This window comes from Salmo trutta, chromosome 14, assembly GCF_901001165.1.
Source record: "Salmo trutta chromosome 14, fSalTru1.1, whole genome shotgun sequence".
In the NCBI taxonomy this organism is placed as follows: domain Eukaryota; kingdom Metazoa; phylum Chordata; class Actinopteri; order Salmoniformes; family Salmonidae; genus Salmo; species Salmo trutta.
Window position 1 is genome coordinate 32,491,766 of NC_042970.1, and position 19,592 is coordinate 32,511,357.

The window sequence follows — 19,592 nt, forward strand, 5'->3', positions numbered from 1 at the left end:
TGTTTAAAAAAATAATTAAAAAGCACTGTGTGTGTATCATAACAACTATATTTGATTGCATGGCATCACCTGTGAAATGTTTAATGTGAAAATGTTTAATTAACTTGTGAAAGGTTATGCGATCCCATGTGAAACTTCATGTGAAATATCATTACATTTGAAGTTTTCCAAAAACACATGGTTTCACATGTGAAGTGTTCCAAAAACACATGGTTTCACATGTGAAGTGTTCCAAAAGCACATTGTTTTAGATGATTTCGCCTGTGCAAAACATGTGGAAATGTCACATGTGAAAAGTGTTTTGTCCATAACGGTCCCCCATACAGCGATCTGGAACAGACATACTCATCCCCCATACAGCGATCTAGGACAGACATACTCACAGCGCTGCCAATATTGAGAAACGCTTAAAAAAGTCACAGTAAAAAAATGTAGAATTCAATAGGGGAGTGGAGGCAGACTTGACTAAGCACTGCTGTAAAGCCAAGAGTTGAAGAACTTGGAGTTAAAAGAGGGCAATTCATTATTATCACCAATTGGCACAAATGTTTTATGATACCTTTACAATGGATCCTTCAATGTCACACAGGAGTCAGGAGATGACCAATAATCACTGAAACCAAAAGAGGACATGGACCCGTGTATTCTGAGTTGCCGCAAAGACTTCTGCATCCGCAGTGCAGTGCAGTACAGTGCGTGCGTGTGTATGTATGTGTGTATGTGTGTGTGTGTATGTGTGTGTGTGCGTGTATGGTCGACGTCACTTCGCTACAGTCTGCGGAGAAGCCTGAGAGCAAGCGAGCAGTAGCTTACTTCCTCGATCGACGGAATCACAGACGAGAAACTGAAGGGAAGACAAGAACAAGAAAACTCACGAAACAATAAATAATCCACACGTTTGCAAGACGAGGTAAGTCAACGGAAAATGACTTTCGGCCAACTAAGAAAATATATTTTTGTAACTTTTTGGGGTTTTGTTGCGTTTTGCAAACTACTTGGAGAAGTTTTTCAGGGTTGATTATTGAATGCTTAAATAGCTTTTATAGTTTTTACTAGTAGTTGCGCTTGCGCGAATAGCGTACTAGTATTTCGGGTACTAGCCTACAATTGTAATGTTATCTGTTGATTATGGCGGGCACATTCCAGATAAAAAGAAATTGCACTGTAGCCTACAGTTTCATGACGTGCAAGAGACGAATGAATCCTTCAAGAGAACGTTGGCCTTGACGAATACTTCAAATGTTTCTAAACTGTAAACGCCGGGGTCTTTTTATGAACAGACTGTCATATAAATCCAGACTTTTCTCAATTATGAGACATCAGGAAACTATTATTTTCTATTTGTAGAAAAGAGTGATGATACTGTACATAATAGCCTACCTTGCTTCCAAAGCGCTCTGGGGTTTCTCAAGATCACTACACGTTGAATTGACGTCTGTGCCCGGTGGGAAGGCATTGATGGAGAAACCGTTTTAAAGGCTTCCACTTATCATCACTGTTCAGTTCATTTCCCAATTACTTTACATTTCATGACCAATTCTGCATGTTTGTTGTCGGCTAATAACTGGGTTGAAAACAACAAAGGTACTTGACTGTGAAACTTTGGTCCCCAGGGCCCTTTTGTATGCAAGTTTGCCTGCTAAGGGAATCCCCTTTCATGTTGCATTGCATTGTGAGTCACCGCTGTGCCTAATCATAATGCCAACTGAATTTGGTGAACCACATCCAACTAACAGTGCAAAGATGAAGCAAGAAGAAGACATGATCTCTGCACACCCAGCTGTTGACCAACTTGAACTGATCAGATGATGATGTTGAAGACACTGATCTCATTCTTCTCAAAAGGAAGTGTGTGTGTGTGTGTGTGTGTTCTGGCGCATGGAGTAAAGTGACCCTTTAATCTCCTATTCCGTTGTGTCCCACTATAAAGACTGGACTGATCATTGTGTTGCATCCTCCATCACAGAGAGTGATCAGCTTTATCCATACGCTTCGCTTTCATTGCCTGGAGTGTAGCCCATTGTGTGAGTGTGCGTGCGTGTTTATTTGCGCTGCTCAACGATCAGAAGATCATACCCCCACTGGAACATTGTTCAGCTCACTAGCTGCATGGCTTCGGCTGTGACTGCACTGGAGATGTTATGTCATAGAGTAACAGGCTGAATAGTGGTCACTTTGAATGGCCCCATTAGAGTTTGAGTTATGAGTCTGTGTAAGAAGGCGTGTAGTCATTACCGCTCGCTCTCCGTTCATCCATCTTTCCCTCTCTCCCTTCATCTCGGTCTCTCTGTTAGATCATAAGTATTTGTTCTCGCCCGTTGGTTTGGTAACAGACTTCAACTTTATAGGATAAATTGCACTATAGATAGTAACAAAAAAAGTGGACAGGGACATATATATATATTTTTATCAGGTCAGATGAACACTCCAAACAGCCTACCAGACCGCTCTGAGGCGTCCGCATGGTCCTAAAGCACTCCCTTGCCTCGTTTTGTATCACATTTCAATGATAAACCTGGGGGGGGACACAAATGCAATTTCAGAATGTGGGGGGGACATGTCCCAAGTGAAAGTTGCATCCCTGAATTGTACAGTACACTAGTGGCCCAGTAGCCTTGAGTTACGAAGGAGGAGATTAGAGTCCAGGTCCTCTACAGTCTACTACAGGTCATGTCTCCTGCAGGGTCTACTAGAAGTGGTCTGCTGTGAAAGAAATAACCAGGAGTGCCATAGATAGTAGGGGCTTGTTCCAGGACTGCTGTCTCACTAGTGTGTGTGTGTGTCAGAGGGGTTGTATGTGCTTCTTTATGCTTACACGTGTGTGACGGTCTCTCAGCTATTATAAGTGTTTGTCTCTGTGTACGGTGTGTGTGCTTGCATGTCTACTAGCAGGAGTCTACCGTTGTTGCTTTGTTTGATCTCCACAGGGTGATGATGCAGTGATGCTTCACTTCCCTGTCCAGATCTGTATTCTCTACATAAAAGTTTGGACCAACACACAGTTTCACACTCCACCCACACACGCGGGCACGCGCGCACACACGCACACTAATAGTGTTCGGTTTAAAGGAATCCGCATTAGGTGAAACAGCGCCAATAGTAACTAACACGTTTCCAGTCTGCGCTAGTCATTTACTAAAAAGCTCTGCCACCGTTTGCCAGGCTAAAGATGGCCAGTGTACTGTAGCACAGCTGTGTGATGTCATTGTCTGAGGTGCTGTCAGTCAGCTGTCTGTGAGTCAGGAGGGGATGATGTGTGAATGCACGACTGCATTGGGACAATACGCATACGTTTATTCAGCTGTCCTACTGTGAAACACAGTTGCTGTGATTCACTAGATTGTCACACTATAAACAAACAAAGTGTTTGGCGAGGGAGGTGGACAGTGGACACAGGCGATGGGAGAGGAGGAAGAAAGAAAACGATATGGAAAGGAGTATGAGGTCACAGCCATAACCTCGTCCCCAGGCTCATTGCTACCACATACAGAGAGAGAGAGAGAACCGGCTGGTGGACAAGATTATAGTTCTGAGCGATTAACCGAAATGTCAGTTCTTTTTCGTTTTTTAAACAACTAATTGACCAACCTATTTGAATTCCATTTCGTTGTGTTTTTTTAATGTGAGCTCAATGTGCCCACTGCGCTGCACTTTCTCTGGAGATAAATTAGATCATGCCAGAACTGTGCGATGTAGTAGTGAGTTGTAGTTTCCAACAGGCCAATGTTTTACATAGTTCAGCGCAGAAAACATGATAATTAACTACAATGACCATTATCCATTTTGCATCTACTTGTGTTTATTTTACTCCTGCTACGTAAGAGACGGAAGAATGTGCGATCAGGAGGAAACATAGCAGAGCAGTTTACACACGCTCACCCATCACTCACATGCTACTAATGTACAGAGCAGTTTACACACGCTCACCCATCACTCACATGCTACTAATGTACAGAGCAGTTTACACACGCTCACCCATCACTCACATGCTACTAATGTACAGAGCAGTTTACACACGCTCACCCATCACTCACATGCTACTAATGTACAGAGCAGTTTCTTGGTGAGGTGTCTCTACCTGAAAATACATGATCTAAGTGATTGCTAGTAGGTATTCAGCAGTCATAAAAGTATGCTTTATTTACTTTGAAGAACTAATAAAATAGTGATTTTGTCAGACAGCATAGACAGCTGGTGTATAGAGATGAGATGATGACTTGGAATGAAATAATAAAGTCAGCAAATAAAACAAATGTAATATATACAACAACTGAAATATTTTATTAAAATAAATTCATGTGAATAATTGATGGTTAATAAGTGATAAGCAGTAATGGACAGTCACTACCATCATGGGTCTTTTATTCATAGTTTTATTCTCTGTTGTTACAGCGTTCAACCCACATAATGCATAAAGCGTTTCATGTTTAAAAAAATGATCGGGCCTTCTGAGTGGCACAGCGGTCTAAGGCACTGTGTCACAGTGCTAGAGGCATCACTACAGACCTGGGTTCGATCCCAGGCTGTATCATAACTGGCGGTGATCGGGAGTCCTATAGGGCGGTGCACAATTGGCCCAGCGTCGTCCAGGTTAGGGGAGGGTTTGGCCGGGGAGGGGGGGCTTTACTTGGCTCATCGTGCGCTAGTGACTCCTTGTGGCAGGCTGGGTGCCTGCAGGTTGACCTTGGTTGTCAGTTGAATGGTGTTTCCTTCCGATACATTGGTGCGGCTGGCACCAATCTCTGTGATTGCCTGGTAACACAGACACACACACACACACACACACAGTTTATTATTGATCAACACCCGGAATCATCACAGCTCAAAGCGTGAACACATCGACTCCTGCTTTAATACATGCTGAATGTCATTCCTCTGTCTGTCATTCTTCTGCCTCTTTTCTGTCCTCTTACTTTTTTGCTTTTTTCTTTCCTTGTTTTTGGCATCATTTCTTTGTCTCCTGACATATTTTTGACGTGTATGGGTGGGGGTGTAAAGCTGGGGAACAGAAACACAAGAATGTTGTTGAGGAGCCCTCTTTAGACTTTGGACTTGTTGAGACTTGCTCCCTCCCAGGATGCAGGGAAATATCTTCACTACCAGAGCTACAGTACACTCAGAGAGAATCACACACACACACACACACACACACAAACACATTCTTCAACACCTGCTACTATAATTTCACACCATACACACATTCTCGCTGACAAAATTATAAATGAAGCTGTTCTTGACAGAAGTGCTTAAATGCCATGTTTTCTGTGTTCCTATTGTAGGCTATGTGTGTGTTGGTTTGGATTAGGGTTATTTTAATGTGAGATTGAAACATCAGAGTTTAAGTTTAAACTTTGGTTTACAGTATCAGTAAAGTTAAAGTCACATGTGGATGTGAGATATGTGAGAAGGGCGTTGTTTCTCATTAGTTGGTTTAGGCCTGTATCACAGAAAGAGTTTCTGTTTGTTTAGGTGACTCAGAATATCTTTATTTCTCATACACACCCATACTCTCATTCGCTAACTAGAGTCACTCACTCACTCGCTAACTAGAGTCACTCACACACTCACTCACACACATGAATAACCTCACTCACATGAATAGTGGCTGGTTGCACCACGGGTGGCTGGTGGCACCTTAATTGGGGAGGACGGGCTCATAGTAATGGCTGGAATTGTCACGGGTGTCGTAGGGTTTAGACCAAAACGCAGCGGGAAATGTATACTCATCTTTTTATTAAAGGACAAAGAAGGAAAACCAAAACAAACACGTATACAAAAACACGACGACAAAGAACAGGCCGGTAAGGCACAAAGCTATACACAGCAACAATCTCCCACAAAATCCCATGACAAACACCCTCCTAAATATAGGACCTTCAATCAGAGGCAACGATAACCAGCTGCCTCCAATTGAAGGTCCAACCCCAATTAACTAAACAAAGAACTACAATATACTAGACAGAACATAGAAATACACTAACATAGAACAGACTAACAAACCCCAGACCACATAAACCAAACACCCCTCTACCTAAATACATAGCCCGAACCACATAAAACAAACAACCCCTGCCACGTCCTGACCAAACTACAATAACAAATAACCCCTATTACTGGTCAGGACGTGACAGTACACCCCCCCCCCCCCATCCGGGGTCTGCAAAGGTGCAGACCCCGGATGCACCTCACACAAATAACCAAAAATAACCCCCAAAACAAAATAAATCCCAAAACTACATGCGAGGGAAGGGAGGGTGGCCACCGTCACCGACGGTGCTCCTGCAACACCCCCCCTTTCCCCAATACTCCCCCCTCAGGAGGTGGCTCAGGAGCTGGACGCAGACCCCGCTCCACCCCTGGCTCACTCCACTCACATAACGTCTCTACAGCGATGTCCCTCTCCGTCGACCCCAGACTGTAGGGCGACTCTGGGAGCTCCGGACCGTAGGGCGACTCTGGGAGCTCCGGACCGTAGGGCGTCTCTCCTGGTTCCGGACAGTGGGCCGTCTCTCCTGGTTCCGGACAGTGGGCCGTCTCTCCTGGTTCCGGACAGTGGGCCGTCTCTCTTGGTTCTGGACACTCTGGACAAGGCACTGTTGCCGGACACTCTGGACGAGGCACTGTTACCGGACACTCTGGACGAGGCACTGTTACCGGACACTCTGGACGAGGCACTGTTACCGGACACTCTGGACGAGGCACTGTTGCCGGAAGTTCTGGATGAGGCACTGTTGCCGGAAGTTCTGGACGAGGCACTGTTGCCGGACAATCTGGACGAGGTACTGTCATCGGAAGCTCGGGACTGGGCTGACGCACTGAAAGCCTGATGCGTGGGGCTGGTAGTGGAGGTACCAGACTGGGACACGCACCTCAGGGCTAGTGCAGGGAGCAGGAACAGGACGAGTTGGACTGGGCTGACGCACTGGAAGCCTGGTGCGTGGTGCTGGTTTAGGAGACGCCAGACTACGCACCTCAGGGTCAGCACGAGAAGCAGGAACTGGATACACCGGGACATGGGTAAGTACTGGAGGTCTGGAGCGCACCTCCTGCACAACCCGTCCTGGCTGGATGGAAATAGCAGCCCTGCACAAGCAGAGTGCTGGTACAGGGCGAACTGGGCTGTGCAGAGGCCTGATGGTTGCCGTGCGTAGAGCAGGCGTAGGGTAGCCTGGGCCTAGGAGGCGCACTGGTGGCCAGATGCGCTGTGCAGGCATCCTCCTTCCAGGCTGGATGCCTACTCTAGCACGGCACTTGCGAGGGGCTGGGATCGCTCGCACCGGACTGTGCGTGCGCATGGGCGAGATCGTGCGCACTACCGCATACTCCGGCGCTCTCCACTCCAAATGCTTCCCATAATAAGCACGGGGAGCTGGCTTAGGGCTCACCCTTGGCCCAGCCAAACTACCCGTGTGCCCCCCCCCAAAATAATTATTGGGTGTGCCTCTCGTGCTTCCCCATCGGCGCGTACAAAGCTTCATACCGGCGCCGCTCCGCCTTGGCTGCCTCTATCTCCTCTGGTGGGCGACGATATTCCCCAGCCTGGTGCCATGGTCAAGCCCCGTCCAGAATTTCCTCCCATGTCCATGATTCCACTGGGCTCTGTTGCTGCTCCCTCCTCCGCTGCTTGGTCCGTGTTTGGTGGGAGATTCTGTCATGGGTGTTGTAGGGTTTAGACCAAAACGCAGCGGGAAAATGTATACTCATCTTCTTTTATTAAAGGACAAAGAAGGAAAACCAAAACAAACACGTATACAAAAACACGACGACCAAGAACAGGCCGGTAAGGCACAAAGCTATACACAGCAACAATCTCCCACAAAATCCCATGACAAACACCCTCCTAAATATAGGACCTTCAATCAGAGGCAATGATAACCAGCTGCCTCCAATTGAAGGTCCAACCCCAATTAACTAAACAAAGAACTACAATAGACTAGACAGAACATAGAAATACACTAACATAGAACATAGACTAACAAACCCCGGACCACATAAACCAAACACCCCTCTACCTAAATACATAGCCCGAACCACATAAAACAAACAACCCCTGCCACGTCCTGACCAAACTACAATAACAAATAACCCCTATTACTGGTCAGGATGTGACAGGAATGGAATTAATGGAATGGTATCAAACACATGAGGACATACATAGTTTTACCTTCGCTAAGAAAACAAAATCTACTTAAAATTTTCCCATCCTAGATAAAGCAAATACATTTTATTTCCATAGTTGAGTTAAATGAACTGTTATTCACTATTAACCAGTTATAACTTGTTAACTGTTATAACATAGAACCATTATTGTAAAATGAATAGCTCTATGTGGTTGATACCATTCCATTGACTCCATTCCAGACATTATTATGTGCCGTCCTCCCCTCAGCAGCCTCCTGTAATATACACACATATGGATACGTACAGTACCAGTCAAAGGTTTGGACACACCTACTCATTCAAGGGTTGTTCTTTATTTATTATTATTTTCTACATAGTAGAATAATAATGAAGACATCAAAACTTTGAAATTTCACATATGGAATCATGTAGTAACCAAAAAAGTGTTCAACAAATCAAAATATATTTTATATTTGAGATTCTTCAAAGTAGCCACCCTTTGCCTTTATGACAGCTTTGCACACTCTTGACATTCTTTCAACCAGCTTCACCTGCAATGCTTTTCCAACAGTCTTGATGGAGTTCCCACATATCCTCAGCACTTGTTGGCTACTTTTCTTTCACTCTGCGGTCCAACTCATCCCAAACCATCTCAATTGGGTTAAGGTCGGATGATTGTGGAGGCCAGGTCATCTGATGCAGCACTCCATCACTATCCTTCTTGGTCAAATAGCCCTTACACAGCCTGGAGGTGTGTTTTGGGTCAAGCGCTAACCAGATGGAATGGTGTATCGCTGTAGAATGCTCTGATAGCCATGCTGGTTAAGTGTGCCGTAAATTCTAAATAAATCACTGACAGTGTCACCAGCAAAGCAGCCCCAACCATCACACCTCCTCCTCCATGCTTCAGAGTGGGAACCACACATGTTGAGATCATCCGTTCACCTACTCTGCGTCTCACAAACACACGGTGGTTGGAACCAAAAATCTCCAATTTGGTCTCATCAGACCAAAGGACAGATTTCCACCGGTCTAATGTCCATACTCATGTTTCTTGGCCCAAGCAAGTCTCTTCTTATTATTGGTGTCCTTTAGTAGTGGTTTCTATGCAGCAATTCGACCATGAAGGCCTGATTCATGCAGTCTCCTCTGAACAGTTGATGTTGAAATGTGTCTGTTACTTGAACTCTGTGACGCATTTATTTGGGCTGCAATTTCTGAGGCTGGTACTCTAATGAACTTATCCTCTGCAGCAGAGGTAACTCTGGGTCTTCCTTTCCTGTGGTGGTCCTCATGAGAGCCAGTTTCACCATAGCGCTTGATGGTTTTTGCGACTGCACTTGAAGAAACTTTCAAAGTTCTTGAAATTTTCCGGATTTTCTGACCTTCATGTCTTAAAGTAATGATGGACTGTCATTTTCCTTTGCTTATTTGTGCTGTTCTTGCCATCATATGGACTTGGTCTTTTTATAACGACACAAGGCGAGACCCAGATGGAGGCCTGGGAGGCAGATGGTTTGAACTCTGATATTTATTATAATCCAAGGAGTAGGCAAAAGGCAGGTCGGGGACAGGCAGAGTTCATAACCAGGTCAGAGTCCAAAACGTTACAGAGCAGCAGGCAGGCTCGAGGTCAAGGGCAGGTAGAATGGTCAGGCAGGCGGGCTCAGAGTCAGGACAGGCAAGGGTCAGAACCAGGAGGACGAGAAAAACAGACTGGGAAAAAACAGGAGCTAGGAGAAAAAACGGTGGTTGACTTGACACACAATAAAAACTGGCACAGACAGACATTAAACACAGGTATAAATACACAGGGAATAATGGGGAAGATGGGCGACACCTGGAGGGGTCGGTTGAAACAGATCAGGGTGTGACACTTTTACCAAACAGGGCTATCATCTGTATACCACCCCTACCTTGTCAAAACACAACTGATTAGCTCAAACGCATTAAGAAGGAAAGAAATTCCCCAAATTAACTTTTATCAAAGCACCCCACATGAAGCTGGTTGAGAGAATGTCATGAGTGTGCAAAGCTGTCATCAAGGCAAAGGGTGGCTACTTTGAAGAATCTCAAATATAAAATATATTTTGATTTGTTTAACACTTTTTTGGTTACTACATGATTCCATAAGTGTTATTTCATAGTTTTGATGTCTTCTACAATGTAGAAAATTGTAAAATAAAGAAAAACACTCAAATGAGTAGGTGTGTCCAAACTTTTGACTCATACTGTATCACAGAGGGGTACTTTAAGCTTCGCTTATACTTAATTAAGAATGAAACAATCAATGAAACAATTATCCATATTAGTAGCATGTGACTGATGCTGGTGGATGTGTGTGTATGCATGCGCGTGCCTACGTGCGTGTGGTCATGTGTGCATACCCCTCATAACAGATGGTGATGTTACTGAATCACGGCTGTCATGTGCGTATGAACAGGAGGTTGAGTGACGGACATGTCACTACAAATATGTTGCCGTGGTTACATTCTGCCCTGCCATGTCTTTGAACAGGTGGCCCAGTGACACATCACCATGGCGCCCTTCTTGCGGATCGCCTTCAACTCCTACGACCTCGGTGTGCTGTCTCCGCTGGCCCCTTCTGATCCCCCCTTCTGTGCCATCAAGATGAAGGAGGCCCTCACCACCGGTGATAATCTGGCTATTACTGTACATATTACTGTGTTATAGTAGGACTATTTTAGTCCCATTGTCCCATAGAATCACATTGTAACCTGTAACCAGTGTGGTACAGATATGCACATTTTTTGATTGTTACACAAGAGTATGAAAAATCAGTCTCTATCTGACTTCTATTTTTAACCTCTATCTAACCCGTCTCTCTCCTTCCCCCTCTTTCCCTCTCTCCCTCCTCTCCAGAGCGTGGTAAGACCCTGGTTCAGAGGAAGCCCACCATGTTCCCAGCCTGGAAGGCCAGCTTCGACGCCCACATCTACGAGGGGCGTGTCCTGCAGGTGCTGCTGATGAAGACTGCCGAGGAGCCATTGGCCGAGGTCACAGTGGGCGTGTCCGTCCTTGCCGAGCGCTGCAAAAAGGGCAACGGCCGTGCTGAATTTTGGGTAAGAGGGCTGCAGTCTGATTCTCTACTGTCCTGGCTGAATTATGTGTCTAATTTACAGATGATTGTTTGTTCAGGTGGACCTGCAGCCCTCAGGGAAGGTGATGATGGCAGTGCAGTTCTTCTTGGAGGGAGCAACTGATACAGGTGAGAGTCAGGAGGACAAAGCCCACCTCTCTTCTTCTCATCCTCCACTTTTCCCTTCCTACCTGGCCTGTTTTGGATGTATCTTTTATGTGTCATGTTTGTCACACTGAAGCCTTCTGTCTGTTCCCTTGGTTCTCATCTGTTCACTGCACTTGCTTCTTGAATACAGACAGAGCAGACTGCACAGCACACACATTCTTGCAGACATGTACAGGTCTTGTATATGAATCCTGGTTTTCTAAACATAGTTCTCTATACTTGGCTTTCCTATATAAGGTTTTGCCTGTTTTCTCATACCAACAGTGGACCAAGCACTCCAAATGTTGTCCCTACTTTTCCTAACGCTACATTAATGTTTCTAAACTGTAGCGCTCCACTGACGCTTCTCTCCCTGTCACCCATAGAGGGCAAGCTGCCCATGAAGGAGGAGGAAGGGGGGCCCACCATAAACCGCAGGCGAGGAGCCATCAAACAGGCCAAGATCCACGAGGTCAAATGTCATGAGTTCATCGCCACCTTCTTCAGACAGCCCACCTTCTGCTCCGTCTGCAGAGAGTTTGTCTGGTCAGTTATTCAGTCTGTCCAGCCATCTGGCTCTTTACTCCTAGCTCTATTATCTGTTAGCTTTATGCTAACAGAAGTGATTCAATATTTACACGTTTTATTATCAGTTCCATTCATCTAATTTAAGTGGCAACGTCTTGGTCGGTCTACTTTATGCTGAGAGACTGAGTGGGGAGATAAGATTAGACAATGTCTTAGTAATCTCCTCCTATCTATCTAACTTTAGACCTAGAGTTGGTGGCTCAGGAAGCGGGTCAGAAATGCTGCATTGTGTGGAAATACCAGCACAACATTTAGCAGTGTATTTGCAAAATCAGCACAGCTTCCACTGCTAGCCATTTATTTTCTAGTGCTGTAGTGTGTTGTGTTCTACTAGAATAGCTGGTGTCTGTAGAGACGGTGACAGAGTCTCTGTTTGCTGCTGTATAAACAGTGCTCACCTGTCAGCTACGGTCACAACCACAATTATTGGCAACCTTGATAAAGATTAGCAAAAAATACTGTACACTCTTAGAAAAAAGGGTTCCAAAAGAGTTCTTGTCTCCATAGGAGAACCCTTTTTTTGTTCCAAGTAGAACCCTTTTGGGTTTCATGTGGAACCCGATGTGGAAAGGGTTCTATGTGGAAACCAAAAGGGAACTTTAAAGGGTTCACCCTTTTACAGTAGGTTGTAGACAGCACCTTTTTTTTCTAAGAGGTAATAAAATAAACAGTATACAAATACTGAGCTATATTGTATGCTCAACAAAATACTAATACAACTGCTCTGAGAAAAAGATAGGTATCCAAATTATTGGCACCCCTGTTTTCAATACATTGTGCACCCTCCCCTGGCAAAAATAACGGCACTGAGCCTTTTTCTATAATGTTTTATGAGATTGAAGAATACATTGGGAGGGATCTTAGACCATATCCTTCGGTCTGCGCTTATGGACTGCCCAACAAGGGCCCCATGACCAGTGGAAGCAAAACAGCTTCATTTGGAAGCAAAACAGCCCCATAACATCAATATACCATATTTTACAGTAGGCATGAGGTTATTTTCTGCATATGCATCCTTCTTTCAAGGCCAAACCCACCACTGCTGTGTGTGGCCAAATAGATCTATTTGTGTCTCATCTGACCACAACACTCGGTTCTAATCCAAGTGCCAATGACATTTACCAAACTCTAGGCATTTACACTTGTTGGTTGCTCTCAATAAAGGCTTTTCTATGGCAACCCTTCCAAATAGTCTATTGGCATGGAGGTGGCGTCTAATTCTAGATTTGGAGCCTTGGCAACCCCAGGATGCGACCAGGTTCTGTAATTCTCCAACTGTGGCCATTGGTCTTTTCTTTGCCTCCCAAACCATCTTCCTCACTGTGTGTGGGGACAAGATACATGTGGGTTCTCTTCCAGGCAAGTTTACCACTGTTCCAGTGGTTTTAAACTTCTTCATTGTTGCCCTAATAGTGGTAAGCGGTATATTTGTTTTTTTGGTACACATTGCCTGATTTATGAAAGTCAAAAACCATTTGTCTCTTTTCATTAGCGAGTTCTTTGCCTCTCCCCCATGGTGATGGATGACAAATGGACCAACTTGTTTAACCCCAGTGAAACAGGAAGCCCTGAAAGGCCACAATACAGTTCCTTAAGCAGGAATTAACTTAAAACAAAGCTGAATGTTAATGCAGATTCAATTTTGTTAGATTTTATTCATAAGAATCGTTAGGGGTGCCAATAATTCTGCCAAGTATCTTTTTTAGATTTTCTTTTATGACTAAAAAAATGTTTTTCTCTGAGCAATTGTATTAGTATGAAATAATATAATTTCCCCATATGTTTTGCATACAAAATAGCTCAGTATTTATGTTCTTTATTTTATACAGTCTTTGCTCGTCTTTATCAAGGGTGCCAATAATTTTGGTCGTGACTGTACAGTATGTAGTCCGTTCTCACTTAATCTCCTTTCATCATCTGCACAGCACCTAATCATTAGGTGATCATCATCTGCACAGCACCTAATCATTAGGTGATCATCATCTGCACAGCACCTAATCATTAGGTGATCATCATCTGCACAGCACCTAATCATAAGGTGATCATTATCTTCACTGGCCCTCCATAATCTCTCACTCCTATACCTTTGTATTCTACAGGGGCCTCAACAAGCAAGGCTACAAGTGCAGACGTAAGTGTACAATAACATGGACAACCTACTGCTATACAAACCAATGCACACAACATCATAGATACACATTATAAACACTGTAGTTATGAACACTCCCACAATGCAGAGCAGACTATACAGCACTACCAGTGACTTTCATATCTGGCTGTATGAACGTGCTCACCTGCCATCAATGTACTCCATATCCCTTCTCTCCCAGAATGCAATGCAGCCATCCACAAGAAATGCATCGACAAGATCATTGGCAGGTGTACTGGCACGGCCGCCAACAGCCGGGACACTGTGGTACGTCGGGACTACTTATTCATTCATTAATTAGGACATTTATTAATTTCCTTATTTACTTATCCTGTGTCAGTCCAACGTGGAGTTTTCTCCCTCTCCCTGCAACCGTGAGTGTGAGTGTCATTCCAGTTGATCTAATCTGTTTAGTTAGGCTACTACATGTTACACACTGATTATACAAAACATTAACTACACCTGCGCTTTCCATGACATAGACTGACCAGGTGAAAGCTATGATCCCTTATTGATGTCACTTGGTAAATCTATTTCAGTGTAGATGAAAGGGAGAAGACAGGTTAAAGATGGATTCTTAAGCCTTGAGACAGTTGAGACATGGATTGTGTGTGTGCCATTCAGAGAGTGAATGGGAAAAACAAAGAAATGTAAGTGCCTTTGAACGGGGTATGGTAGTAATCAAATTTCAATCAATAAAATGTATTATAAAGCCCTTTCTACGTCAGCCGATGTCACAAAGTGCTATACAGAAACCCAGCCTAAAACCCCAAACAGCAAGCAATGCAGATGTAGAAGCACGGTGGCTAGGAAAAACTCCCTAGAAAGGCCAGAACCTAGGAGGAAACCTAGAGAGGAACCAGGCTTTGAGGAGTGGCCAGTCCTCTTCTGGCTGTGCCGGGTGGAGATTATAACAGAAGATGGCCAAGATGTTCAAATGTTCATAAATGACCAGCATGGTCAAATAATAATAATCACAGTGGTTGTAGAGGGTGCAACAGGTCAGCACCTCAGGAGTAAATGTCAGTTGGCTTTTCATAGCCGATCATTCAGAGTTAGAGACCGCAGGTGCGGTAGAGAGAGAGAGTCCAAAACAGCAGGTCCGGGACAAGGTAGCACGTCCAGTGAACAGGTCAGGTTTCCATAGCCGCAGGCAGAACAGTTGAAACTGGAGCAGCAGCATGACCAGGTGGACTGGGGACAGCAAGGAGTCATTAGGCCAGGGAGTCCTGAGGCATGGTCCTAGGGCTCAGGTCCTCCGAGAAAAGAGAGAGAGGGAGAAAAAGAGAGAAAGAAAAAGAGAGAGAGAATTAGAGGAAGCATACTTAAATTCACACAGGACACGGGATAAGACATGAGAAATACTCAAGATATAACAGACTGACCCTAGCCCCCCGACACATACACTATTCCAGCATAAATACTGGAGGCTGAGACAGGAGGGGTTGGTGCCAGGCTCATAGGTTGTGTCAAGAACTGCAACGGGGCTGGGGTTTTCATGCTCAACATTTTCCTGTGTGTATCAAGAATGGTCCACCACCCAAAGGAAATCCAGCCAACATCCCTTTGGAATGCTTTCGACATCTTGAAGGTGTACAGAGGGCAAAAGGGGGAATGCAACTCAATATTAGGGCGGTGTTCCTAATGTTTGGTGTACTCAGTGTATATGACTATGGCCAGTTACTGTGTCTGTAAAAGACTCACGTATGGCCTTGTGTCAATTGAGAAGTCAGTAGTTCTCAATGATCTCCTCAGGGACCCCCAGCCGTTCCAGAGCTAGCACACCTGATTCAATTTGTTAATAAACAGAATAATAAAACCTATGGATTTTTTACAATATGATATGGCTATTACACCAAAATAAATAAAAAACTCCCTGGTTCTACAAAGAATCTTTGAGATTGAGAAAGGTTCTTTGTAGAACCATTCTCCATAAAAAAGGGTTTTATATAGTTCCAAAAAGGGTTGTAACCATAGCGGGGTTTCCCAATCTCGGTCCTGGGCCCCCGCTTGGTGCACTTTTAGTTTTTTGCCCTCGCATTACACAGCTGATTCAAATAATCAAAGCTTGAGGATTAGTTAATTATTTGAATCAGCTGTGTAGTGCACAGGCAAAAACAAAAATGTGCACCAAGGGGGGCCCAGGACCGAGTTTAGGAAACCCTGCTTTATAGAACGTTAGGAAAGGGTTCTTTATAGCACCATACAGATTATATTTAGAACCTTAAACATGGTTCTTTATAGAACCTTCAACAAAAGGTTCCATATAGCACCAAAAAGTGTTCCGGTATGGTTGCAGCCTAATAACCCTTATTTGGAACTATAAACCATTTGTTTTTAGTGTGAAGCTGTGATGCTGTCGGAGTGTCATAGGGTCAGAGTCCAAACTAGCAGTCATCAATCAGACCTACAACCAATCAGATGAGGTCCCCTCACATTCCAGTCAATATTAATCAATAGAGTGGACAAAAGAGCACAGATAACTGAGCTTAGTTACATTCAAAAGTGAGGGATTCTGCATTCACTCACACCTGAGGAGTGGTGAGAAGGGGCATGTTCTGAGTGAGAGAGGGGCTTAAATAAGGCCATCTGTAGACTAGAGATAGAGCAGGAGAGGAGACCAAGAGAAAGTGTGTCTGTCAGTCTGTGGCCTTCTAAGGAACCCCACTGACACTACTACAGGAAGCATCACACCACGGGATGCAAAACAAAAGGAGAGGGGGAGAGAGCATGGAAGGAGAGAGAGAGACAGAGAGAGAGAGAGGAAGAGGAAGAGAAATGGGGATGATGAGACAGGTGCGCAGGGCCATAAGGTACCCTCCCAGGCGGGTGTTTTGCCCCCAACTGGTACCGATGGATCTGGGTGTTGATGAATTCTGTGTGTGTCCATCACAGTTCCAGAAGGAGCGTTTTAAGATTGACATGCCACACCGCTTCAAGAACCACAACTACATGAGTCCTACCTTCTGTGACCACTGTGGCAGTCTGCTGTGGGGCCTTGTCAAACAGGGCCTCAAGTGTGAAGGTAGGGAGTTGTGTGTGTGTGCTGTGTCTGTTGTGTTTGTGTTGTCATTGTATTGACCTATACGGTATACTGTAACTCTTCTATTCTCTTGTAGATTGTGCCATGAATGTGCATCATAAGTGTCAGGATAAAGTGGCCAACCTTTGTGGAATCAACCAGAAACTACTAGCTGAAGCACTTAATCAAGTCAGCCAGGTAAGTGCGAGAGTTTGTTGTGTGTATGTGCAAGCGTGCAGGCATATATGTATGTGTGAAAGAGTGCAGGCGTGTGTTCTGTGTGTCCCGTGTGTGTGTTCTGTGTGTCCCGTGTGTGTGGACGTGCGTTCTTGCAAGCGATTGCAGCAAAAGCAGTCATCTCGCTGTGATGTTCTCAGATGGATTTAGAGCTCTCAACATGTAAAAATACAAAATAATTTTGTGGAATTGAACAAGGCCGCTTTCTCTTGGTTACAGACAGCCAAAATCAATGTGTGCTTAAAGCTGCAACGAGTCAGCAGGCATTTGAATGGCGTCTCTGCGTCGCTCAGAGGATGCTGGACAGGAAATGCTCTGTCGTCAGTTATATGAAATGGTGGCAATTTTCTACTGTCACTAAGTATGATCATATTTATTATACAGTTATAAGACATGTGAAATATTATAGTAAGTCATTTAGAATTAGATTGTTAGTATATTTAGAAAGAATTTCAATCATTTCAAGCCCTATTCCCCTACTTTTGTTCAATAGGAAAATAATCTTTTTATCATATTTGTACTGTACTTGAGCTTGTGTCCTGAAAAGTTACTACACATCAGAGATGTATCCATTTTTTTTTTACCAGAAAGGTGATATTTTAATCTTTCTGAAAGTATAAGAATTGTTTGTATTTATTATCAATCCCCATTAGCTGCTGCCAAGGCAGTAGCTACTCTTCCTGGGGTCCAGCAACATTGGGGCAGTTATACATTTTAAAAACATTACAATACATTCATAACAGATTGCTCAACATATTAAGTGTGTGCCCTCAGGCCTCTACTCTACTACCACTTATCTATAACACAAAATATATGTGTATGTGTGTGTATAGTGCGTATGTTATCATGTGTGTATGCATGTGTCTGTGCCTATGTTTGTGTTGCTTCAGAGTCCCCGCTGTTTCATAAGGTGTACTTTTATCTGTTTTTTAAATCAGATTTTACTGCTTGCATGAGTTACTTGATGTGGAATAGAGTTCCATGTAGTCATGGCTCTATGTAGTACTGTGGACCTCCCATAGTCTGTTCTGGACTTGGGGACTGTGAAGAGACCTCTGGTGGCATGTCTTGTGGGGTATGCATGGGTGTCCGAGGTGTGTGCCAGTAGTTTAAACAGACAGCTCGGTGCATTCAACATGTCAATACCTCTCACAAATACAAGTAGTAATGAAGTCATTGTCACGTCCTGACCAATATAAGTTGTTATTTTCTATGGTAGAGTGGTCAGGGCGTGACAGGGGGTGTTTTTGTGTTTGTTCTGTTTTCTATTTCTATGTTGTAGTTCTAGTTTGTCTATTTCTAGGTTGGGGTTTATTGGGTTGACCTTCAATTGGAGGCAGCTGGTCCTCGTTGCCTCTAATTGGAGGTCATATTTAGTAGGGGTGTTTCTCATTGTTGTTTGTGGGTTATTATCCTTTGTGAGTGTGTATGTTCCTCCTGCGTCACGGTTTGTTGTTTTTGTTAGTTAAAGTGTTTATGTATTGCATTACGTTTCACGGTTATAATAAACATGTGGAATGAAAACGCTGCATCTTGGTCCGCTCCTTATAACAACCATGACAGAATAACCCACCAAAGAAGGACCAAGCAGCGAAAGAAGGAGCAGCAAGAAGAATGGACATGGGAGCAGATTTTGGACGGAGAAGGACCCTGGAGTCAGGCTGGGGAGTATCGCCGACCGAAGGAGGAACTTGAGGCAGCGAAGGCAGAGCGACGATACTATGAGGCGTTATATGCACCAAAAGGCAAGTGCGAGAGGCAGCCCCCAATTTTTTTTTGGGGGGGGGGCCACACAGGGAGGTTTGCTAAGTCAGGATGGAGACCTGAGCCAACTCCCCGTGCTTACCGTGGGGAGCGGGTGACGAGGAAAGCACCGAGCTATGCGGAAATGCTCAATGTTTCGCCCATACGCATTCAAAGCCCGGTGTGCTCGGTGCAAGCTCCTCAGCGTTGCCATGCTAGAGTTGGCACTCAGCCAGGAAGGAGTGTGCCTGCTCAGCGCATCTGGCCGCCAGTGCGTCTCCTCTGCCCAGTTTATCCTGCGCCTGCTCTACGCAGGGCAGCCCTCATTCCCCAGCACAGCCCAGTTCGCCCTTTGCCAGCGCTCCGCCCGTGCCGGGCTACAGTGACCATCCAGCCAGGACTGGTTGTGCAGGCCGTGCGCTCCCCGCACTAGCCTGAAGGTGCATGTTACTAGCCTTGCGCCTCCCATGCCAGCCCCACGTAGC

At 44.7% G+C, this 19,592-nt stretch overlaps 1 protein-coding gene across 1 annotated transcript in view; it reads left to right on the plus strand.

The window, feature by feature from the left end:
• The first annotated feature begins 711 nt into the window (after nucleotides 1–711).
• The window catches only part of prkcda (protein kinase C, delta a), a 28,513-nt gene continuing 9,632 nt past the window's right edge, over nucleotides 712–19,592 (plus strand). The window contains exons 1-9 of the mRNA XM_029775363.1: nucleotides 712–910; nucleotides 10,639–10,774; nucleotides 11,005–11,204; nucleotides 11,281–11,350; nucleotides 11,755–11,914; nucleotides 14,056–14,087; nucleotides 14,287–14,372; nucleotides 17,001–17,130; nucleotides 17,225–17,325. Of these exons, the coding sequence (XP_029631223.1) occupies nucleotides 10,660–10,774; nucleotides 11,005–11,204; nucleotides 11,281–11,350; nucleotides 11,755–11,914; nucleotides 14,056–14,087; nucleotides 14,287–14,372; nucleotides 17,001–17,130; nucleotides 17,225–17,325 (894 nt within the window). The 5' untranslated portion in view covers nucleotides 712–910; nucleotides 10,639–10,659. The remainder of the gene's footprint in view (nucleotides 911–10,638; nucleotides 10,775–11,004; nucleotides 11,205–11,280; nucleotides 11,351–11,754; nucleotides 11,915–14,055; nucleotides 14,088–14,286; nucleotides 14,373–17,000; nucleotides 17,131–17,224; nucleotides 17,326–19,592) is intronic.